General features: G+C 45.6%; 1 protein-coding gene across 1 annotated transcript in view; it reads right to left on the bottom strand.

Annotated features, from left to right (window-relative positions):
- Positions 1-11,436: 11,436 nt before the first annotated feature.
- CAB39L (calcium binding protein 39 like) overlaps positions 11,437-24,689 on the bottom strand; it is a 43,780-nt gene continuing 30,527 nt past the window's right edge. The window contains exons 5-9 of the mRNA XM_075719091.1: positions 24,395-24,563; positions 20,660-20,719; positions 19,035-19,100; positions 18,204-18,347; positions 11,437-12,305 (exon numbers count right to left, since the gene is read on the bottom strand). Of these exons, the coding sequence (XP_075575206.1) occupies positions 12,126-12,305; positions 18,204-18,347; positions 19,035-19,100; positions 20,660-20,719; positions 24,395-24,563 (619 nt within the window). The 3' untranslated portion in view covers positions 11,437-12,125. The remainder of the gene's footprint in view (positions 12,306-18,203; positions 18,348-19,034; positions 19,101-20,659; positions 20,720-24,394; positions 24,564-24,689) is intronic.

Raw genomic sequence — 24,689 nt, forward strand, 5'->3', positions numbered from 1 at the left:
AACGGCCAGTGAAACTGCAGTCTAATGTTGTTGCTAGTGTTGAGAGGGGGGTGCTGGGTAGGTAATGGGTAACCAGAACAGAAGAGTTGTACCCAGCATCTTTTGAGAAGTCGCTCACCTGAACCCCATCTGTTTGCTGCTTTGAATGTGACCTCTTGCTGTTTGTTTGACCGGATGTTCCAAGACTTTCTGTTCACTCCTCTGCTCAGCTCTCAAGTGTGAGCACCTTAAACCTTTTTCTGCTGCTGCTGCTAGGATATATAAACAGACTTTTCCCAGTGCTTTCATGCATCTTGTCTTTGCTGCCCTCCTTAAAGTCCTGGAAGGAGAATAATGTCTTAAGATGCTGCTGTAGGTTCTGTTTGTTTCTTTTAGGCTTCGGAAAAGGTTAGAACTAGATAACAAAGCTGTTATTGGACAGTGTGCAAAGCATCCTTAACGTGGCATTAATTATATGGACTCTGTTCTCACACAGTTTGGCTACTGGTCCCGTGACTTAAGGTACAGTTCTTGATGCTTGTAGCTGCAGAAAGGAGCTGTGATTCCCCATGGCTCATGGTATAACTTCATTCTTCAGTACCTGGACTTCAGAACCGGGGAATGCTTATAGCCTCTTAACCACCATGAGAATTCCCTCTCACTAGAGCTGGAGAAGCTGCTGTTTCTCTGAGCCTGGTTAGACTGAAGGCTACTCTAGGGCTGCCGGCTGAGTGCAGCGCATGCAGAGTTAGCAGCAGCAATCTCATCAGGCAGCTGGCTGACCTCCTGCACCACTGCTGTCTTGCTAAGCAGGGTGCACACAGCTTCATCTCCCAGCACCAGGTAGTGAACGAAGGAGAAAAATCTGATACTGTCAACTAAGGAAAGGATGGTGAAATCCATTTTTGCATCACACCACAAAAGAGTGCTTTTTCACAGTAGCTCAGGACGAAATACCTGAACTGCCACTTCACCGGGTCTTGTAATCTAGTGTGGAGGAACCCGGGTCCTGAATTTAGGACCAGCAGATCCAGCTGCAAGAGCTCTATGCCTCACCTGTCAGATTCAGAGTCCAGGGCCTGGGGATTAAGTTACTGGTCTGGATGCTGTACAAACCTCAGAAAGACAGTTTTCTTCCTCTCATCAAGGGTTATATAGTTTCACTGTTTGTACCTTCCATATGAGATTAAAGCCAAATGTTGGTGTTTCATAAGCAAGATTATAAACTGGTTTTAAATTATAAATATTTTACTTTGGCATATTTCCCCCACACACACTTCTTGAAAGCATCTTGTGTTACAATGATTACTCTTGGCTTTTTCTACAGATCAGAAGAACACTGTCCAGATTAGAGTAAAAAGTCTGCCCCACCCACTGAAACCTTGTTGTTTCCATAATTCATTGGCAATGCTCTTCTACTTGAGGTAGAAGCAGGGAAAAAAACAGGGGCAGGTTTAAGGCCCCTTCAAGTTTATACTGATCAGTCAGCTGGTATCAGAATCAGTAAAGAAGTCTGTGTCTTTATAGGAACAGCTGAAATGGAAAAGTCCCTGAAACATCATAGGTGGCCTGGGTAGATGGAGAGGTAAATCAAGATATAAGCCAAATATCACACACATTAAATAACTACGCTGCAGCGAATGCTGCTGGTAACCTGTACTTCATGAGGAGCTCAGATTTTACTGTTACTTTTTATTGGTTTTTAAAAAGAGGATTTTTGTACAAAACTTTCCATGAAACTTGGAATTGCTTGTAGGGCTGAAGGCTTGGAAGTCTGGCTTTATTTCTTGTCTTGCCGTATTTCTACAGATTCCTCCAGAGACTCACAAATTTCTGTAGGCTCTGATTATCAGTGTAACTCTACTTTTAATTCTTGCTGGGATTACAAAGTAGGGTCTTTATCCTGGACAACAGAAACAATATGAATTGGGTTTCTCTCTCAACCCATGGCCACCGTAGGCGCTGCTGTGCATGTCATCTGCTTACCAGGGAGAGCCACGGAAGGTTGGACATCTCCTGCAGTGTTTATTTTGCACATGAACTCTAGGATGTTTGTTTCTTACATAAAAAGAACAATGTATTTAAAAAGAAGAAATGTAAAAGTTATATATTTTATATATTGTATGAAATTTCCATATGCATTTTGGGTCTTTTCCATTCATTTCAGAGCAGTCATTTTAATTGCAGGTATTAACTGTCTAATAATTTAGCCTCTTGACAGAATTACAGAAGTTCTCTGTTGGTTGTCTGCCTTACAGCAAAACATGTTTTCTGCTAATAAATTAATCCGACAATAAGTACTGAAGTGTATTTTTGGGTTAACAGAAACATTACAAGAGTGCTTTGAAATGCTCACACCCTCTAGCAGCCCAGTGCTGTTCTTGCTCCTGCAGTCCCGGCTGAGCTGCATCACCTCCCTCTGCTCTGCCTGAAGAATTTGTCTCAACTTGAGGATGTGCCTCCTGCCAGCCCTGGGGAAGGGCCGGGATCCCCTCCCTCGGCCCTGCGGGCATTAATGAGCATTAAAGAGCATTAATTCCCTCTTCCTCAGGAGAGTAAGAACTGCCTCAGGGAGCGCTGCATGAGCTGCCACCTCCACAGCCTTGTTCCTTGGTTGGAAAGGACAGAAGCGGGCGAAGCTTTGACCATCCAGCTGTACAACTGGTCCCTGCCACGCCTCCTGCCTTGCTGCCCTGGATTGCCTGCACGGGCATACACGCAGGCATCTGGATTCATGGTCGCACTGCAGTGACTGCCGGTCAGCAGCGTGGCTGAAGGGGAGCGAGTCCGTAGCACGAAGCAGGTGATGCTGAAGGCCTGACCCATCGGGGGTTTTACATCCACCTAGCTCCAGCCCGGGCACGAAGGCCTGTTAGCCAGCGGAGTGCGTTAGAGCTATTCCTACAGTTTGTTTTCCTGTTTAACGTCATCTGAAAGGAATCCACTCGATGCACTCCCAAGACTGGCTGGTGTCACGGAGCCACACACAGTAAGCGGGGACAGATGGGAGATGCATTTCAGAAGTGCTCTTGAACTGAAATGTCATTGTAGACACACCGTGAGCACTCACTGGGACATGATCAGCCAGGCTGGCAAGGGGACAGGCTTCCCAGAGCCACGTTCAATGCGAGTACTACTCTAAAAAGCTCTGCAGTCCTCTAAATAGATTTTTTTGTTTCAGCCATTCTGCCTGCAAAACCACACTTCAAATGTCTGTTTGGCTTTAAATTTGTTAGATCCAGTAAGCAACACTGCTTGGAGGCTAGAAAAGCAAAGGCAGCAGATGGTGCGTGCCGATTTCTAATAGATCTTGCTCACTGTATCGTTAATGAAGACGGTCACAGCGCCACATACGTAGAGCTGAACTCCATTCTGCAGCAGAAGATAGTTGCAGAGAATGTTGTCAAACACTTGCTGACCTTCTTTGGGATCCTTCTGTTTTCCCAGACCCGCATAGCTATCTGCTAACGTGCCAGTTTTGTACGCTGCAGACACATACACAGGCAACATCTAGTCTTAAGCATTTTCAGGTATCGGGCAGAATACGGTGCTCAGCGTTTTGCAGTTTTGTTCCCTCAAGGGGCTGGTAGCAGAAGATGTCTTCCACTGGAACCCACCTCCTTCTGCTAATGGATACAAGTAGGGCCAAGACAGGGGTCGTTACCTTCATGACATGCCAAAACACTCCCTTGAAACTCGGAGTATTGACATGCCTCCGTGACGTGCGCTGCCGCTCGCAGTTGCGAACTAATCCTGCAGCCCCTGGGTGAAGAAGGTGGAGGGCAGCGCTGCAAAGCCTTTGGCACAGGGAGGGAAGAGGCAAAGAGCTGCTATGCTGATTCTGTGGCTCCCTGGGGAGACCCTGCTTGGGGCTGGGCACCAGCCATCACCGGTGGCTTCTCTGCCCCGGGACGGGAGGGGCGAGTGTCTGTACCACAACAGGGATGTGTTTTACCTTAACTATCGCAACAGGCACCCAGACAGCAAAAGACAAAGGTGTGCAGATGCACGCTGTAAATACCAGAACACTTGAGAAGGCTCCAAACTCCTAAGTAGAAAGAGCCAAAAATGAGGGTGGCGTGACGTCATGCAGGTAAAGGGCATTGCCTGACTGGCAACAGCACAGGCGTTATAGAATCATAGCATCTTTTAGGTTGGAAAAGACCTTTAAGATCATCAAGTCCAACCACAATGTGATGTTCTCCATAAAACCTATGCCGCTTCTGAAATGATTTAGGCATGGTCAGACCTACTCTAAACGTCCTGAAATTCAAGGTAAAAACCTGAGTTTCCAGGGAAATCTCTATGCTTTTGTGCAGCTTGCTGCAAGACACAAGGAGCTCCTGGGAATGGGATGGGACTGCAATCGTGTTTCTGTATTATTGGTTGCTCGTGAAAGAGCTTTCCAGTAGTCTGTTTGATGCAGGCCTTATGAGGAGCGGCTGAGGGAACTGGGGTTGTTTAGCCTGGAGAAGAGGAGGCTGAGGGGAGACCTTATCGCTCTCTACAACTACCTGAAAGGAGGTTGTAGTGAGGTGGGTGTTGGGCTCTTCTCCCATGTGGTTAGCGATAGGATGAGAGGAAATGGGCTCAAGCTGCGCCAGGGCAGGCTTAGGTTTAGGTTGAATATTAGGAAAAATTTCTTCTTGGAAAGGGTTGTCAAGCGTTGGAACAGGCTGCCCAGAGAGGTGGTGGAGTCCCCATCCCTGGAAGTGTTCAAAAAACGGGTAGATGTGGCACTTCGGGACATGGTTTAGTCTAGTCTACCCTTGATTGGCTTAGAGTAGACTTGGTAGTGTAGGTTAATGGTTGGACTGGATGATCTTAAAGGTCTTTTCCAACCTAAACGATTCTATGATTCTATGATTCTATGCGTGTCCTGGGAACAAACTCCTCTGTCACCTCCTTTGGGCCTAGGAACAGATATGCAGAGGAAAGAGCTGAGCATGGCTTTTCTCTGGGGTATTTTGCAGCATGACATTTATCTTCTGCACCCCAAATATCATCTCTTTGTACCTGAAATTTTCCACTTTGTTTTTCTGAGGAGCCAGGCTCTGCCTCAGCACCGGGTGGTCTTCCTAAAGCTACAGGACCACTGTGCATTCCCACTGCTGTTGAAGAGATGGCATCTGTTGCAGCTTTAGTGCAGGTGGTACTTCTGCAACATGCTAATCACTGGAACTATACAGGTATATTAACAAAACTGAAGCCTTTGCAGCCTGCCTGTGTTTTTCTCCTCCTTTGCCTTCAGTGCTCAACTCTTTCTACTTTGGCTCTGGTGAGGTCACCTCACTGCTTTGCCAGTAAATTTTCCCCCAAGGGGAGCTAAATTTCTAACTTGGAGGAAAAATAAGGGGTTGAAGAAGCCTGGAGAAACCATGAAGCATTTGAACAATAACTTTAGCTGAAGCCAGGCCTTAGGGACATGTCATACACATCCCAGCATAGACACATCTGCCCGCTCCCCGGTGGTCTTTCAGAAATACCTGAAAGGCATATTTAAAATAGTACGAATGCCAGTACATTCACCTGCTGCTGGTCTTTCATTCCCATCACGGAGACAGATTTACCTAGCAAAAGCAAAAAAAAAAAACTGGCAGAAGGAGAGGAGCTAGTTCTAGCTGTATGGCTAGAAGTGGTATTCACAGGAGCGCTGGGTCTTTTGTTGGAATGAACATAGGCCTCTCCTCCCTCAGCAACGCCTGCCATCCCCTGGGAGATAGATGCTTTCTTGCCTGCCAGTAAGCCTGTCCCCAGTGTCTCCTTCCTTCGAGCCTTTGGCAGGAAGCATGAGCCATTGCTGTCAGCCCGTAGCGAGAACCTGCTCTGTTCCATGAGCTAATTGTGGCTCTGCCCTTGACACTCCTTGGGGCACAAGGCGAGTCCGTTTGTGAGTATCGGGTTTTTTTTCCCCACACACCCAGCTTTAAAATGGGGAGGACGTGCCTTTCTCCACTTCCCCCATGGGAGTTCATGAGACAGCAAGCTCCCGCTTGTCCTATGCACACGGAACCCATTGGGCATCTGACCATCTGCTTGAGCAAATGATGTGTTTGTTTGCTCCCTGCTAACTGCTGGGGCAGGGCTGTGCCTGGGTGTGCCGCCTGCTCAAAAAGCTAACCCTGACTGCATGTTTGCACAAAGCTCTGAACAGATGCAACGGGCTCTGCTTTGACAGGGGTATTTTTAAATCCGCTCCAAACCCTCGTTAAGCCAGCTGCTCTACAAGCAAGCTGAAGGGCATCGCCAAAGCCATGCGTTAGAAGAGGTAACATACCCGGCAATTTGGAAATAAAGGGCTTCTATTCATAAGAGTTGAGCAAGGCACTTTCATGCCCCCAAAGACATGTTCCTGTCTTCTCTCTGCCCTCAGAAGAAAGAAGTCCATTCATTAGCAGACCGGTTGCTCTCCCCAGGAAAGCTGCATTGGGGAGTTGGGTGGTTTTTGTTTCTTTAACTATGAGGAGCTGGGCTATGGTGCCTGTCATGCAGCCAAAGGATTTTGTTCATGCCCATCACCTTGGTGCTCAGGTGCTTGTTGCCCAACTACTTGTAAAAGCTCAACATGCTGGAGGTGCCTGCTGGCATGGCGTGGCGGTTAAGACAAGTGGGTTACACGTTTGGCCATAGAACAATGGGGCTTCGTTCCCAAATCTGTATATGGGGGAGAGGCTCATAGCCCCTACAAGCAGCACTAGCAAGAAGCAAAACAGGCACGCCAAGGGAGGGAAGAGGTTGAGGTGGCACGGGACATGCACCTGAGCCACACCTCATGTGCTGCACCACAGCCGATATCCCAAGTCTCACAGATGGCCAGGGCAGCGCCAAGCTTTCCTGGGGCTGAGATGCAGTAGCAAAGTCCTCCCAGCCATCACCGGTGCCATACGGCGACAAAAACCAGCCACGGGACTCTTGTAGCAATGGTGAATTACAATTCAGCTGCACGATGCAAGGCAGAACGCGGTCTCACAGCGTGTGCTGGGACACCCCCTGTTCCCGTCCCCAGTACCCCAGTCAATACTGAGCCAGATAGGTGTGGGTGTTGGGGGGAGCCCCCTCCCTGCTGTGGCACGGCTGGGCACGGCCATGGCTTGGCCAGAGCCGAGCTGGTGCGGCACCCCGGGCACAGGCTTTCCCCACGCTCCTGCCACTCGCGCTGTGACACAGCCTGAGGTGGAAAAGGTTATTTTTACTCTGGCTTTGCAAAGCCACTTACAAGCGATGCCATAGGAAGGGGTTTGGTTGTTTTTCCTCCTTTCTGGCACTCCGGGAAAGAGGGGCCAGCGCGAGGCAGGCGCTGCGGCGCAGGACCGTGAGTCAGGAGGGCTGGGCTCGCCGCCTGCCTCTCCCTGGGGCTCTCGGGGGGGCCGGGCCAAGTCACAGCCCTGTGAGATGCTTGGCTTACAGCTGAACCACACGGCCAAAACTGCTAGCCTTCGACCTGGGTTTTCCCTCAGCCTTGGTCCCACGTTGCCTGCCTAGCACCAGCCATGCTCAGAGCTGGCTTGGACTGCTGCTACCTTGTGGCCTCACACAGCACAGGCTGCGGGATCCCAGCCTGAGGGATCCCAGCCTTTGCTGGAGGCAAGGCTCCCCTTCGGCATGGGCTGGGGCGGCAGTGACTTCAGCTCCTTCACTTGCCCAGGCCACAGCGGCTCTCACCAGCGGGATTCCCTCTCTTTCTATGGGGCTGGACCTCCCGCTAGAAGCCCTGGGACACCTCACGCCCAGTCATACCAGCTCGTGCAGCTCCACTTGGGATGTGTGTATGGAATACAGGTGCACAGGGCCTCAGTAACTCCATAGCTTGCTCAGCTTGTCGCTCAGTGGGAGAGGAGCCCTGGATTTGCTCTGCACAGGTAGAAAGACTGGCTGAGCTCTCTCTTAAGGTGCTGGCCAGAAGGAGGAATGTGTCAATTCCTGAGACTGGGCTTGCTTTTATGCCAAAAACTGATATAAACCAGGAGCTCCAGGACTTAGGCTCCAGCAGTGAAGGCCCGTAGGAGCCTGCATTCATCACCAAGCATCAACGAGTGTCTCCTGCTCTGACCCCAGGAGTGCTGCAGATCAGCAGAATTTCTGCCAGCTATCTGCTCTGGCAGGAAAGCAACCGGCCACTTTAGGTTCATCAGCATTAAGAGCTATGAAATGGGCTTTCAGATCACTGCTTGGCAGTAAATGCAACAAATCCTTATGGTTGATGTAGTCCTCAGCTGCTTGATGCTGTTCAGCTGCAGGCAGTGTGTACAAGTCCAGTGGGTGATGCTCAAGGCAAAGGTGTGAGGTCCACACAGGGAAAGTGGCAGGTGCCAAAATGCAAGTCCAAAACCAGTGGAAGGCCATGGAAACCTGTATTTTTATGCAAGAGTGCTTAGTCAAGAAGGGGGAGAGCTAGGTACAATTCCCTTTCATGTCACAGAGACCAAAACACATATCCCCTCTGCCTCCCAACAGCCTTCATCACCAGGCATAAGACGTCCTGCAGGAAGGTGCTTCCAGCGAAAATGTTGAAGTGCTGCTACTTCAGACAGAAAAATGAAGCATTTGTTGGCCCAGAGAAAAAGCCTCTCTACTGACCAAATGTCACTGCACCCTTTGGAAAGAGGCCTGGGTTCTCTTAGCCCCGCTCCAATTTCATAGACAAAGGCAAAGCACGCACTAGAGAACAAATGGGATCCAGATCTCCTCTCTCCTTCATGTGAGTGCTTTTATCATTAGATTACAAGGTCCAAGTCATTCTTTCCTTCTCATCTGATCTTGTCCCCGGAGCATGCAGATTAAGAGGCTCAAGCGGTCTTAATGCCCATGTTTCTTGAAGGCCAGAGCCCTGCATCCTCCCCCCGGGTTCACACCTGCTGGCGTACCTGCCATTACAAGAAAGGGAGGCTGTTGCCGCTTCTAATCTCATTTCTCTTAGTGGCACAAGCTGCCCAAATCCCAGGACAGAAGTTTATGGTTCAAAGATTCCTGGCACTCTGCCATATCAAATAAGGTTTTATGTGCAGGATCACACATCGCATCTTGGCAGAGATTGATCCGTATGATCCATCCCCCCCCCTTGAATGCTGGGCGGGGACTAGAATGGAGAGGCTGCAGCCCAAGCATCCTCCAGCTTCTTTCTCTCTCCAGAAGACTGTAATCTTCTTCCCTGTCCTCACTCTGATCAACTGTGTCCTGCAATCACACAGCTCCCCCAGATACTAATTTCGGAGAAATTGTGAGTTCCTGGTGAGAGCAGTCGCTTAGGCAGAAGAACCACCTTGACTGAATACACCGAAGGAAATTGGAAGTTCTATCGTTATTTCAAAGTTGCATTAGAAAAGACCTAATTTTCATTTAATTAGGGATGTGTCCCCACCTGCTGTGAAATATTATGGTGCTTAATTTCATCTTCGCCCTTTCTTTTGTTGTTTCTTCTTTTGACGACCTAAGCAAGTTGAGCTTGGGGAAGACAATTACTTTGAGGTGTGTTGGCAATATTTACTTCAGGGTCGGCTTCTTGCTAAGCTGCCAGGGGCCTGGCACATGCCATTTTACTGTAAGACCACTCCTTTTTTTCCCCTCTCTTGCAGACACACATGCACACACCCCGCTTTTTCACAAGCCCTCCTTACCACTTAGCCCTGCAGCCTGCTGGCTGCTCGCACTGGAAGAGGCTGCCTTTGCAGGGATAGGGCCCATCGCTCTGTTCCTTCTTGGCCTGCCACGTTTCTGCCTGTGCAAACACCGGGCTGTGGGTGTAACCTCACTCCTCGTATTACAGCCAGGCTTTGATGTCTTCAACTGCTCTTCTGTGGCCAGACTGTGCAGACAAGAGCGGCTCGCAGTGCTGACCACCCTCTTTATTTCCACAGATGCGCAGGGCACTTCTTACGGGTTATGCTCACAGTGCCAAGGGCAAGCATTCCCCAGCAATACACCATTAGACACTTTTTCCGAGCGCGGGCTGGAAGCCCGATGCTCTCATGTGACTCCGGAGGCTGAGGCAATGGACACGTGTGTCTGTGTTAATCCAGCCCTGGAGACAGCCCCACCCCGGGAGCTCAGAGCACAGCCAAGTGCCCTTTGGTTTCAGGCTCCCAATCTCAGAGGATCGGACCTCAATGTCTAGCTCTGAGGACTGTGATTCTGGAGACGGTCCTTTACCCACCCACAAGCTACCCCTGACAGTGAGCGCTGCCCGCGGGGCTGGGGGTGAGGATCGCGGTCGGGCTAAGCTGGGCTGCAGCCTGGGTTGCCAGGCCCCCTCCCAGCCAGGGCTGCAGATCTGATGCTCGCAGAGTGCATTAACTCTGAAGAAAAGTGCTCATCTCTCTCTCTCTCTCCATCTGCTGAAACGGGTTGGCAAAGGAGAGAAAGAATTTAGTGCTGTGTGGAGTCTGGCTCTCCAGAAAAGCAAGAGGAAAAAAACAGAGATAGAAATAAAGGGTGATCAGCAATCATGCCTTTAATAACTTGTAAATATTTTTTTTTTTTAACTCCAGGCAACTAAGATGTGCATTTGTTGTGTAAATCTGACATCTGAAAAAACCATGAGTCCGCAATCTGTTCCATTTCATCCTTTTTCTAAAGCACATAAATTAAAGTATCAGTCACCCCAATATACAACAGTTTTACAAAGGAAAAAGTCTTGTTCTATTTTTACAATTCATCGTCACCTTTTTATCTGAAGCATTAGCTAGAGTTTTAGCTGGATAACTGTCTTACAACAAATAGGAAAACTCAGAACTTAAGCTGTCCAGAAAAATTCAAGAAATTTCCACTCCCTGCTCTCAAACTCCACTTCCTAATAAAGCATCAGAGTAACATTTTCATTTCCCGCTAGAAAACAGAAGACCCCCCAAAACTCTTCAGACACACCTGGGAAACACTGTTTGGACCACAGAGCTTATTAAACTTAAAACATTAACAGTGCAGCGATTTCCCCTTCTACAACTTCAACGCAGAACCTGAATTCACATCGGGATGAACAAGGATTGAAAAACGCCAGACTACACGTAGCCTTTGGTGCCTGGGGCTGCTAAACGGCCTCCCACGCTTCATTTAGGTATCCACTAAATGCTCTCAGCTCTCAGTCGCCTGCAGACTCGGGGACCCCAGGCAGCTCAGCGGTTCAGGCTGAGGCCATTCCAGCATCCCCTTGCTGAACCTGGCTCAACCCCGCCTTGCACAGCCGGGATTCGAATCCGGATGGGAAGACGCTGAGCACCCTCCTCTCGCACTGGTGCTGGGGCTCAGCGCTTGGCACGATTCAGCCACGTCGCTCCGGCCACCACCCAGTATTATTCCCACTGAAAGCGGGGACAGCTTCTTGCTGATTTTAGTAGGTGCGGGATCGCTTTATTAGCAATACAGTGTGGGCCTTGATGGAGGGGGGTTGCTCTTGCCTTCTTCCCACTGAGGGGTAGGTGGGCACTGCGTACCTGGGGCTGCTCCTCATCAGTCTGCTTGGGAGCTGGTGGGAATAGCCTGTGCTCTAGCACAAGGTCGATCACTTAAAGGAAAATGGGAGGCAGGCAGAAACAGCTCATCTGGCTGATGTCTTCATCCATTCCCTAGCACTGAATAGAAAACCTCTGATCCAGGGAAAAAGAAAACTTAAAGATGAAAGAACACAAAAATAAAGCAAAAACGTGACCTTTAACTGCTCTTTCATCTCCCACTGTTTTGTCTAAAGAACCCGATCTGTAAGTGCAGCTAACTCCAGAGACAAACGTACTCTTTCACAGTCTTGTGTATGTGCAGCACTAGAACAAAGTCGCAGCTACAGGTGCAAAGGAACAACGTTACGGTCCTCAGAAGACCTACTCTGTGCACTCACCAACAGCTTGAGTTTGCTGATAAAGTTAAGCAAAGAGGTTCATTCTTCTTGAGCACAAATGAAAATCCGTCAAACCAGCTTCTATTACAGCGAGATTCTAAACTGACATAAATAATTATAGTCTTGACTAAAAATAATATATTATTCTAGATTTTTGGTTTTTTTTAGTTTTCATGTAAAACCCCTATACTCTTGACATCTAGGAACAAAGACAAAATAAAAACCAGGCACTTGCTGTGCCTTCTCAAGCACTACTGTGGTGTTTAAGGGACACAGAGGAACTTAATAAATGAGATTAATGCCTACAGTGGAAAACGAGAGTTCTTCATGCCGTTGGCTTTTTCAAGTCTCGGATTTGCTTAATCAGGTAGTTCTTCTCATCAGTGAATTGTTCGTCATCCGTCCTCTCTTTCTGGAAATTGCTCAGAAACTCAATTAGCTTGGGTTGGTTTTTCAACAGGATCTCCACAATAGGCTGTGTTTTGTTTGGACTGGCCACAAAAACCTAAGATGCAAACAAAACCAGGCACAGCGAGACACACACAGAGAGAGAGAAGGGGGGGGAACATCAGTCACAACATCCCCATAAGTTATTTTCTAACAGGTCAGCTGAAGGCTGGCAGGCAGATACTCTGCTGCTACACACCTTGTCCCAAGGCAGAGAGAGGCAAGTTACAAATGTGTTGGTTCAACAGCAAACTGAAGCAAAGTTATGTCTGTGTGTGGTATCACTTCCCTTTAATTTTGCTCTTTGTTGATAAAAGCTTTAGATTGTAAACCCAGCTGTTGAGAGCGAGCTACCAATTCTCAGCCTCTTCCACATGCAAGACTTAAATACACAGAAATGAATTATCAGGAGAACGGAAAAGCTTTGTGTCGGTATTGGTATCATTTCCATACTAATCCAGGCCTAAAATTAGACTTGCCAGCTTTGTTTTGGTTTGGAAAAATATGTCAGAGGCTCCACTTCCCTCTGCCTAATCCATTCATGGGAGCGTGGAGATTTCCAGGAGCAGGAGCACCGTGGTGCACCTTCACTGCCCTCGCTGAGCAGAGGAGGGTGGCGATGCAGGGAGGCGATGCGAGATGCTGACACTCACCTGGCGCAGCCAGCCCAGCACTGTGGGCTTACTGATCTTCTCAAATAGTAGTTTTTAAGGATAAACCTAGCTGCGCTCCGATTTTTCCTCCTGTAACGCCTAAAGCCACAGAGTTTTCCAGCTCTGAACACGACCCCCTATGCTGCGACACTGTTTCTTTAACATTTTTCTCTGCCTTACGTGCCAGCTGACGACAGGAAACTTAAGGCCGGTTGTAAAGGCCAGCGGTGACAAGCTCTTCCCAGGGACCTCAGGATGCCGCGGAGATGCAGGCTCTGCGGGCGCCAGGCAGGAGGGGCAGATGGGGTGGAGGGCCGGTGGTGGGAACACACGTGCAGCGCACCCCCGGCCACCCCGGGAGGAGCTCCCACATCTGGCTCGCACCGAGGTTACCATGGCTGGTCAACAAAACACCGCCCGAGCGCTTGTGCAACAACATAAATAACTTGAGTTATTCCCTACCCGGCGAGAAGAAATTAAGGATGGACAGGACTGGAAAACACCCAGTTTCCCTCCAAGCTTGTTCAAACCAGAATGGAAACAAACATCCGCTGACAGTACAGAATGGCATGTTGTCCGGCCGAGCGCAGGCAGCACCACCATTTGCCCAGCCCCGGGGCCGCTGGCTCCAGACCTGGGGCTCTTCTGCAGGTTCATTCATCTCCGCCGAGATCATGCCCACATGAAAACCTGGGCCACGTCCGGCTGCGCAGGGAGCTGCCGCATTACGTGATGAGGAACATGCACGCTCTGTCCTGGGGGGCTGCTTTACAGCCCCTTGCCCCCAGAAACAACACCCGCTAAAGCCTGGGACAGGATTCAGACCGGACCCATCATTAGGCTTCATACATGCCAATTAGGGGATGTTATACGAGTGGTGTGGAAAATGCCGCATGTGGCAAGTGTGTGGAAGAAATGGGACTCGGCACACATCAATAGTGCCACACTAAGTACTTCTGCCCAGGAAGGTAAGACTATTTTTTCTATTCCATAAAGGTGAGGCAAAGCATCTGCTCTTAAACCCTGGCACCCTGATGCCATAAGAGCCCTAAACCCTGCCTAAGTTTTTGTCTTCTGTGGATCCCTCCTCCTCAGGTCACTCCCAGGAGTCCCCGCTTCAAGGTACTTCTCCCTCTACTCTGGGGAAGGAGCTGCAACCTCTGCCATGCTGGGTGAACACTCCCAGGCGCCAAGTCTTTTACAAAGGTTTCTTTGACCTAGTGGCCAGGCCGTGGTCGCTGTGGGGAGCTGCATCATGGGGCTGCTCGAGCTGAGAGCATGAACTGCCATAGTCTCAGCCAGAGCCAAACATTCATACCCATGAGATTTCAAGATACGTATTCCTTAGATAAGGCACAGACTGGAAGCTGTAAAGTACATTCAGTTGTGTGTTCTAGAGCACTTAATTCAGATATGTGAGAGAGACAGAGGCCAAAACAAAGAGAGTACTCCTATTAAAATTCCAACTCTAAAAATAGCCGTTTCAGCACAGTTGTGCTTTGTGAATATTTGCAGAAGGCCTGGAATGAAAATCAACTCTGAAGCTTCAGAAGTTGTCCAAAGTAGAACTGTTGCTCTCTTCTCCATTAAAAGTCATACACTGGATTTCTTCAAACAAATACCAAGGTCACTTGATTAGAGAATCTGACTTTGTTTCCTTACGATTAATAACCAGGCATCACCACTCTCTGGGACTACAGCAGAGCAAAAGTGGTTACAGAGGTTGGATACCCTGGATTAGGTATTTTAAGCCTTACTCTGGTGTCACGCACAATCTTACTGTGTCAAGAAACGGCACGCAGAGGTGCCTTACAATTCATGTTGCTTATAGTGTAATGCTTCACATAATACTTCTTGTCCTATAAACTCTCCAGCTAAGAAACAGAGAGGACACATCCCCACAGACATGGTTTCAGCTTCGTACCAAGAGGAAACTGTCAGTATGGTCAAATTCTGTGAGACCATTTGCAGAGCAAGCTGTAGGAGGTAGCTCTGTAATATGCACGAAAGAGAACGGAAAAATCAAACTAAGGTCACAAAACACAGTGTACCCATTCTATTTTTAGATTTAAACAGTAAAATATATCTTGCTAAATGTCTGCTTAAGAACAAGAAAGTTGCATAATCCCAATTCACCGCTACAGGGTGTTTTCCTCAAAATAATCTAATTGTTTACGTGAAAGCCAAGAGAGCTTGTTAGTAGACTTTATTTGTAAATGAGTAAGGTCAAAGGAATACCTGCACCACATTCACGTACGTCTGAAAGATTTGGTCTCCCCTACAGGCAATCTCAAAGCAGGCTCCACTAATAACTGTCACAAATCCATCACAGGAGCTGGAGAGCCCTTCCCAATATTTGGTCCTCAAAGTGTGCATGCCCAAGTCTGAGACCCCTCCACTGAAATCAACGCAGAGAAGAACCAGTGACTCTCAAAGCCTGAACTCTAGGTGACCCCATTGGATTATTTATGGAGGAGGAGGAAAGGGGTGAGGTGTGTTAGCTTTTCCAGATAATTAAATACTGGCTAATCCTCATGCATACATTGTCTGGGACATCCAGCTTTGCAAAGCAGCCACAGGCCTTTAGGATGGTGCCGCAAGGCAGAAGCTCCATTTTGCTCAGGCAAAAGGAAGAGAAGAAGCTGGAGCTAGGAGGAAGATCAAACATCTCCTCAACGGAGAATGGAAAGAGGCACTGCAAGTGGGCGCTCTGTTTGTCTTCAATTTCCCACCTGGAAATCCATCATCCTGGATGAGTGAAATGTTCTCAGAGCTTGAAGGGGTACTGGCATTTTCAGCCACGAAATGCTCCTGCAAAATATTTCTGCACTAGAGGTGCTCATCATTTTCATCTCTGTCTTACAGTTTTGAATCCTCAAGAATTAGAAATTGCCTCAGGGAGGTAAGTCGTATGCCTTTTTTCGGGTCAGCTGGGGCATGGGAGTGTTGGAATCTGGATGCTTAAAAAACAAGCACTTCTTCATTTCACATCTAAATCAGGTAATTTAAACCCAAATCTTTTGGCAGCTCAGAGCAGCAAGTATCCACTTCTCAGCAGACCTTTGATTTCAAATCACTGTGGTTAGTCTACTGTAATTTCAACCAGGACTGCACAGGTATTTTGCAAACACAATTAAAAAATGCAGGCACAGTTTCTGAGATTAAAAGCTGAGGACAAGATTCCTCTCCCAGCTACATTAGTATGGAATTATTACGGCTGACAAGAGAACCAGGCTGAGAGACACTAACCCAGAAACAGGAGGCAGGAACACTGCAGAACAGGGCACAACCAGCCAGTAGTGTTTTCCCCCATTCTCTTAAATATCAAAGGATTTCCTTTAGTACTTCTCAAGAAGTTAGAATTCAATTTAAGAGGTGAAGTCAGAGGAAAACATTCTTCTCTGACCCACTCTTCAAAGCTAATTCACAATGCAATTTTCTATAACACATGCTATAACTACCCTCCCCACCAAGGAGAAGCTGAGCACTTCTACATCCAGCTAGCCCAGATCCTCAGTGAGGACCTAAAAGCGGAGTTCTGCTGCACCTCTAGAGTTACTCTAGTCTGCTGCTGGTGGTTATAAACGAGCAATTTCCAGCTGATCAGGTTCTGCTCTGAGTCTGCAATTCCCTCACTACGAGCACTATGCACATGAGATAGTGTGAGGCACACCACGGCACCACTTCAATGCTGCTGACGGGTACCACTGGAAAAAACCAACAACATCCCATAGAGGTTGCTATCTGAGGACAGAGTTTGTCCCTTTGAGCTAAAGGGACTAAAGGCCTCAGCATTATGTCCACGTGGTAGCAATCATGAGCGGTCAAGCAAGGCTGAGCCTACAGTATCTCCAATCTAACTGGAAATGGGACGCAACATACTGGAAAAGGAAAGGAAGGGCGGAATAGGAAGGCAGAATGGGAGAAACAGCAATGCGTAACATGGTTGCACACTGGAATCCTTTCAAGTTATTCCAAATCCTTTCAAACGCCTCTTAAAATAAGCAAAATCAGCTGTTCCCAAGGCCTGGGCCATGCCTATCATTAATTCAGGAACAGCAACTCATGTGTTTCATACATAAAAATCTGGCATTTATTCACAGAGCGGCTAAGAGAGCCCAATCCCCTGATCCCTTCCCTCCATAGGCATCTCAAAGGCTGCAAGTGTTTCATGCCTGACTGCTCTCTTATCTTGGAGCCACATACCTCCTGATAAGGAGGAGGAGTAGAAGTTACTCACAGTGGTTCAGCTGACTATGGAGGAAGTCAGCAAGGGAACAGCTTACCAAGCTGCTTATTTCAGGGAAGGAATTTTTTTTTTTTTAATCCTCCTTGAAGCTTTTTTTTTTTTAATCAAAAAGCTTTTTGTAGAAGCTGCACATCCTTGAAGCATCCACACTGAAGATCTGAAAGCTTTTTTCCAAATCAGAAATGGCAGAAGTACAAAACTCAACAAGTCACCCTGAATTTGTGGAGGGTGATGTAACCTTTTTGCAACAGCATGCCTTTTGGTGTGACCTGGTATCTTTCTTAACCATCTTGGGGAAGGATATTCTTACAGGCTCAATATTCCTCTTCTGAAAATCATTAACAACTCTGTTTACATAGCTTGAAATTAATGTGTTCATTCCAAATTAAAGGTAGTTTTGCATAATATCAGTCCAACTTACCCTCTGTCCCAGAGCAGAGAACTTTTTTGATAGGAAAACAGTAAACTTTTCACTAACTAACATTAATCATCATGAAAAAAAGGCACACTGGTTGGGCCTGGTAATTGTTTAAGACTGCATTAATGATCCCTGCAAAAAGACAGAAGGATTAAACTCATTTCAAACTCAGATTTTCCAAATCTTTTTAATACCTTTAAACGCAAATTGTGTTCGTACTCATGCACACCACTAGCACCATCTACTTTTGGCCTTAATGTAGAGTTTTAGGACTTCTTTTTTTAATCTACCCAGAATCACATGGTAAAAAGATCTAACAGTTGGGGGAAGGTACCCTGGATACGACCTAGAAGCTGTGTATTTTGTTAGCTGTAGCATCCACCTCACCGCTACTTGTGTGACTACCCTCAGCCCAAACCAAAATGATGCTACTTAAGATCTCACCTGAAGGAAGGCAAATAGAAATCAGAGGCTGAGTGATAGAAAGGTTTTCAATTAAGGCATTCTCAAATACTAGACGTGACTGTAAAGCCCAACCTTTGCCTTAATTTTCTGGGCTTTCTCTTGCCCACCTTGAAAGACACTTTTATGAGGAAAAGAGGAAGTCTGCCACCTCTACAGATCATACTAGCTCACCTTGAACACGTGGAATGCTTCAAACTGAATGTTGGGGCTTTTATCTCGCAGCAAGTTCATCATCAGCTTCAGATTTTCTGGTTTGCTGATGTATTTTGTCATGATGGCAAAGTTGTGTCGGTCCAGAATCAATTCACCCAGCAGCTACAGAGACAATTAAAAAAACCCACAGGTTTTTTCAGTCCACTACATTACTTTTGAATTTAAAGAAAGCAGCAACATATTTTAATGCTTGCCTAAGAGGTTTCAATGTCACTACCTTTAAAAAAAAAAATGTAACCAGACTTGTTATCATGCAGTGAGTTACTTAACGCCCAGTAATGCTCATCTTCTAAATACTAAAGAGAGGGATCCCACATATGGGCTGGGTGTAATAGGAGCTGGTGTGAGCCAGCTAGGACAGAAGCAAGTGTAGTGCAGCTGTCCCACAAAGACACCTTCATTTAATGTGGATGTTACATTAACACACCTATCTGGTCCCATCTGCAGGTCACATCAGACTTGGTGCTGTAGCAGCAAGCAGCACCAGACAGAGACTATCACATTACTCTCAAGTTAATTTTAAACTACATTCTGAATCAAAGTACAGATCTGAAGTTGGAGGAAAAATGATAGTGCTTGTTCCATAGAAACAGCCCAATGCTTCACCAGAGATCCAGGAAATAAAAGTCAAAGCAAGCTCTTGTGCACTGTAAGAGCAGCATCCCCAAGCACTTATTTCTTTTTTTGTCAGAAAGCATGTGGCTGCTCCATTGCCACACATGCATCTTGGTATTCTGCATAACGTGGAGTTCAAATTTAGAAGGAAAGTGCTGAGAAACTTTACTTTACCTTCAAAGATTGTCTCTTTGTTACGTAATTCTCAGAATGAAGGAGTTTTTCATAATCCTCAAAGATCTAGAGTAACAAGAAAACACAAATACATCAGATTCATGTCCATCCTTCCTCCTCCCAGTCCTTCCCACCCCGGAGGAGCAGCAGAGGCCGCAGCAGTGCCACCCTGTAACGCTTCACTGCAATGCCAGGCCCAGCTCTCATAGCCTTTTTTCTTGGCTGGTTATCACGCAGTGAATTAATGCCCAGGAACACTCCCCTTCCAAATACTGCTGAGAGGGATACCACATATGGACTGGATGTAACAGGAGCTAGTGCGAGCCAACTAGGACAGAAGTAAGCCAGATCCTGTACAGCCTTCTTTTACAAGAGGGTGAATCTGCTGCCAGGACACATGGGTCCAGCACTTAATGTCCACTCACTCATATTGTTGTCATGACTTGCTTTGTGATTTAATGCAATACCCAAAACGCGTGAAGGTGCATCCCATACTGGTGTATGCCAAAACCTCCTTTTGTGAGGTGCAGCCTGCCTTGAGCAGCTCGTTAAAGCCATTTGCCCAGTGAGGGTCACCAGGAGTCAAGCTTGTGTTGGCTTTTGCAGGATTGGGCCAAGGGAATCTTGTGGTCAAGAAGACTGAGAGAGAAAGCTACAATACGTTCAAACCATCTACCAAGCATGCAAAAAACCCCAACACTGCTGTCCAGGAATCATCTAAAAAAACACACATTCCACAATTTATACTTAAAATTTTAAATGTTAAATAAAGGTAGAACAGGGACTGTTCCAATGCAGTGCTTTAGTACTAAAAGAAAAGATTAGCAGAGACACTAATTTTCCTCCAGTTAAGCTGCATTTGTGAGTCAGCAATAATAGGCCTGATCTTTATTTAACCTTCTTGGTAACTCTAGAATGAAAGAAATAGTTTTTGGTCTTTTCACTTTGGCAATGAAATAAAGAATACCTCAGGTAACATGAGAACATAACCCACAGTATAATTCCATGATCCGTATCAGTCCAATTTTAGTTGATTCTAATGGAACTTTTCTGACCCGCATTTGGTTCAAAACTGAGCCAAAAACTCAAAGTGAAAAATGGCAGGAAACCAAGGGACTAATTGCCTTAGGATGGTAAGAGGAATACTCACACCTCAATCCCCCAGTTAGGTACCTGTAATTTCCAGAAATGCTACAACTTCTTCCAGTAGCTCTTCTCCTCAGTTCCAAAGTATTACATATTACACCAGTATGGCCCTATCGGTGCTGGAATATCACAAAACTCTTTACAAATGTGCACACTTTTTTCCCCATGATCTATTTACATACAAAGGTGACAGTTCCATTCACATATGAGGAGATACAATGCATGCAGAGGACCAAAACTTGCTTTTAATCTATGAGTGCTTCTGAAACCTTGGCACGTGTCCCCATGTGTGTGCACAGAGGGGGTACCTGTATTTCAAATGCCACACAAGGATTCTGCTTTAGTAAAAGCAATGTTTAGTTTTGCAGTCCTATGTGACTATTTTATGTGGAGCATGAAACCCTCTGCTACGGAAAGTGCGCTTTTTCCAGCTAAGCATGAACAGATTTTTAAAAAACTGTTCTATCATTTACACTTACCGCATCATAATTTTGTTCCAGAAATTCTGCTACCAACAATTTGTGTCGCGTTAACAGGTCCTGGGGAAGAACAGAGAAAGGTTACGTGAGAGAGCATGCTCATTTGATTGTCCCTTGATTCTCAAATATATTTTAGCATTTTTGACCAGGTCATCTTTTAGAAGGTATTTGCAACATGATTTCTATAGACAGAAAGCATTTAAAAACAATACTATGTTGTGTGTTTATTAGGATTTTAAGGAGAATTCAGTGAATGCTCACAGAATCAATATAAAACTATTCTAACACTTGCTCTTTATATTCCTTTTCACTCCCACCTTTTCTTAATGTCATTGTGCACAGTACTTACAATAAACTGGGGTGGGGGAAAGGAAGAAAGTAAATTAACCCTTTATGGAGGGATCAGCTATGGTCCCAAAGCCAGAAGTGATCTACATGCTACCCCACAGCTGGAAAATTATGCTAAGTTTGATCAATTGCTATTGCTCATCTCCAATGAATACAAGAAGGCAGGCTCAATTCAACCATTTATTTATTTATTTATTTATTTTAAACCTAGAAGTTAGGCACCAATCTAACCTAGCCATCCAGACTCCCTCCACAGCCACTCCATCCCCAGAAAGGGGTCTCAGGTAGGTGGGATGAATTTCTTCTGTGGCTGGTTTTCTGCCCAAGGTGGGTGGGCTTACTGACACAAGCAGTAGCAGACTCTTAAGACAGCTGAAGCTTCATGGGAGGGCATCCCATCCTAAAGGGCCAAGTCATTCAAATTTAAATTAAAGCAACCTCTCCCACAGAATGGGAACGCTGGTGCTCAGCGACAGAGATGCAAATGTTCAGCTCCAGAAGAAATCAAGTCTCTTTACTGGATGAATAGCTATGAAATGAAGTGGCCAGTTTGAGGCTTTTAAGTTTAATTTTTATCTTATTGCCTCCTTTAAAACATAACACTGATCACAGTAAATGCCTGATGAAGTCCATTCAAGTTGATATTTTTTCAGTGAATCAGTTGCTATCTTTTTTATCACCTTTTCCTTGGTTTCCTTACCCCCAGTCAGAGACTGAAGCTGATGAGTAGCTGAAGCAGATGCACAGACACATCCTCTACAGCATCATAAATAAAAGAAAACCTTTACATACGAATCCTTTAATTTATTTTTACCATCAATTATAAGAGGGAAGCAGAGTGCTATAAAATCCAGTACATGTTTTTAATACATTCCTTTATTTAGCAGGACTGCAATGATAACAGTTTAAAAGGCTGAGTGCGACAAATGTGATTCACAAGCTTTTATGCAGGGCACTTAAGAGGCAAGTACAACATTTTTCAATAGGGGGCACAAATGGAATATAATCCAAAATGAGTTTTTCATACAAAATCACAAGAGAGCGTGGAGCAGCAGTATTCAATCAGCACTCTTTCCAACTGCTGCTGGCACCCTCCACAGCTGACTGTATTGCTAAATACAAGCTGCTTTCCTCCGCATTTTTAGCAGCTCTGTTTCCTCTCTGCAGTGCACCTGGCTGAATTTAATTAAGAAGTACATCTCCAGATCATCAAAAATTCCAATGCTTCCCTACTATAAATATCCTCAGACTTTAATGCACATTTAATTAAGCCCTCCTCTGGTGCATAGACTATCCAAGGCTTTCCGCTCCGAACCAGACACCCTGGTGGCAACACTACAAACCCAACACGGGGGAAACAGAACTGAAAACATGAGTTCAGTAATCCAGCCAGCAAGTGATCATAGTACTTATTTTTACGGTATTAGAAATGAGGTAGCTCCATATTTCATGGTTCAGTTGCTTCCACATCACTTCTTGCTGTTCCAGGTATTCAGAGTAACAGACAAATAGGAGGTGAGATGAACAGCTGGTTTATTTCCAGAACTGACCATGTATTAAGTCAGGCAATTTAAAATAAGAGGCAGTTTAAAAAAGAAATGCAGTTTATAGATTTTCCCCAAGCATTTTAAAAGGTGATTTCTGACCTACATCTGAGGATGACCTGCCCTTATACTCCTCTCCAGTGCACGTGAGGATGTGGAATCCTATTTTTAAATCCTGCTAAAAATACACTCGGATCACAGGGGACAGAAGTTCGTTCCACAGCTGTAGATCTGTGAACGACATCAATACCTCTTATTTTGGGAGGGTTGCAGCAGTCTGAGGTCCTTGCCACAGCTTAACTGACCCTTGTCCCCATCCTGCCTCCTGGTCAGGGTGAAAACTGTCCATCACCAACCACATACTCTGCTGTCATGCTCAAAGCAGGACCTGTGCAAAAGATGCAAATCTCTTCTGCCAAGCTGGGAACAGAGTCGAGGAGCACTTTTTCTGACCAGAGACAAGTACTCTGACAAGTACATGGTTTAGTCTAGTCTACCCTTAATTGGTTTAGTGTGGACTTGGTAATGTTATGTTAATGGTTGGACTGGATTATCTTAAAGGTCTTTTCCAACCTAAATGATTCTATGATTCTATGATACTCTTCCAAGCACAGGGTAAAATGCCAGAGACAGAGAATTTAAATATTTCAGTTGCATTTCTATACAGTCCTACACATGTATTTTTACTTGTTTGTATTTCTGTGCTAATTCCACTTTCATAACATTTACCTAATGAACACAATGACAGTGTGACTTAAAATAATTGAAAGATGCTGCTATCGATTAACAGGTGTTTGAATTTGTAATCTTACTCAGCTCATAACTGACGAATGCAATGTTGTCTCTATTATGTAAATCTTTACCACATTCAGTAGGTTAGTAAAAACTGAGGCAGGGTTCCAGTATGCATTGAATCACTGACCTGAACTCTAACATTCCTTACAGTTATTCCTAAGGTCTATCTAATCATGTTTCTAATTAGCTTTGAGAGGAAAGAATGAACAACGCGTTTCTATGACAGCAAGGAACCCAGTGATAGAAGAAAAAAAAGAAGTTATGTCTATATTTAGAAGAGTCTTTACCTGAAAAAAATTTTTCCCAGCTTTCTTCAGAAATAGACAAATCTTCCCTGTACATTAAGCTCATAGGCACCAAATTTTGCTCAAAGACTATACTAGCACCTTGCAGGCAAGATGGTGGTCACATAAAAACTCCCAAGACATTTGGCAAGCTTCACCCAACTTCATTTTTAATACAACACAGAGACTCTATAGAGAGTGTGCGTGGTGCTTTCACCTACTTAGCTCATAGCAGTACAGTCATTACACTGAACTGTGGGTCACTAAAGTGAGCATACAAATAAGTTGTAAAATAATCAGCAGGCACAGCATTAGTCTAAACTTGACTGCCGAACTCAGAAGGGTCAGCAAAAATTACAGGATTTTAAAAGTGAATTTTAAATGACTCTTTCTGTTTACTGGTTGTGGTCATGATGGGTAGTGGTTTTGTTTCCAGGGGAAGGTTAGGGAGAGAAAAAGGTTATGCGTTTTACAAGAACTATACATAATACATGATTAATTTGAGTTTTAAATGGTTCCATAAAAAGCCTTGGGTTATCAAGATGAAGAACATTAGTGAAATGTAAATCTGCATTGAATTAAAAATTCTTTGCAGACTTGATCACTGTTCTGAATCCTGTTACAAACAGGCCGACAATTAATGATACCCTTTACTGAACAATAAAAAAGCCTCCCAGTTTAAAGGCAACGCAACATTCAGTGATGACTGCTGATGGAGTGCCATTTTTGACACAATGCTATGACACAGGTATCTAATAATTTACCTTGAATGTAGCAAAGGCATCAGAAGCTATATCAAATGTTGACATTTCCACATATTTAAAAAAGTCCCTGAACTGTTCCGAAAAAAGTATGATTTTGGCCAGTGGTTCATGCCGGATACACTCTCTCAGCATAATTCCACAGCGTAAGGCAATATTTGGAGATTCATATCTGAAGAATGAAAAGAAACAGAAAAGATCAAAACATAGAAGAACAAAGATAAACAGGCACTTTTCTAGCAATGGGGAACTTTGTAGCATAGGAAACGTGTGTGCCAGAGGGAACACAACACACGGA

The sequence above is a fragment of the Pelecanus crispus genome, chromosome 1, assembly GCF_030463565.1.
Source record: "Pelecanus crispus isolate bPelCri1 chromosome 1, bPelCri1.pri, whole genome shotgun sequence".
NCBI lineage: Eukaryota > Metazoa > Chordata > Aves > Pelecaniformes > Pelecanidae > Pelecanus > Pelecanus crispus.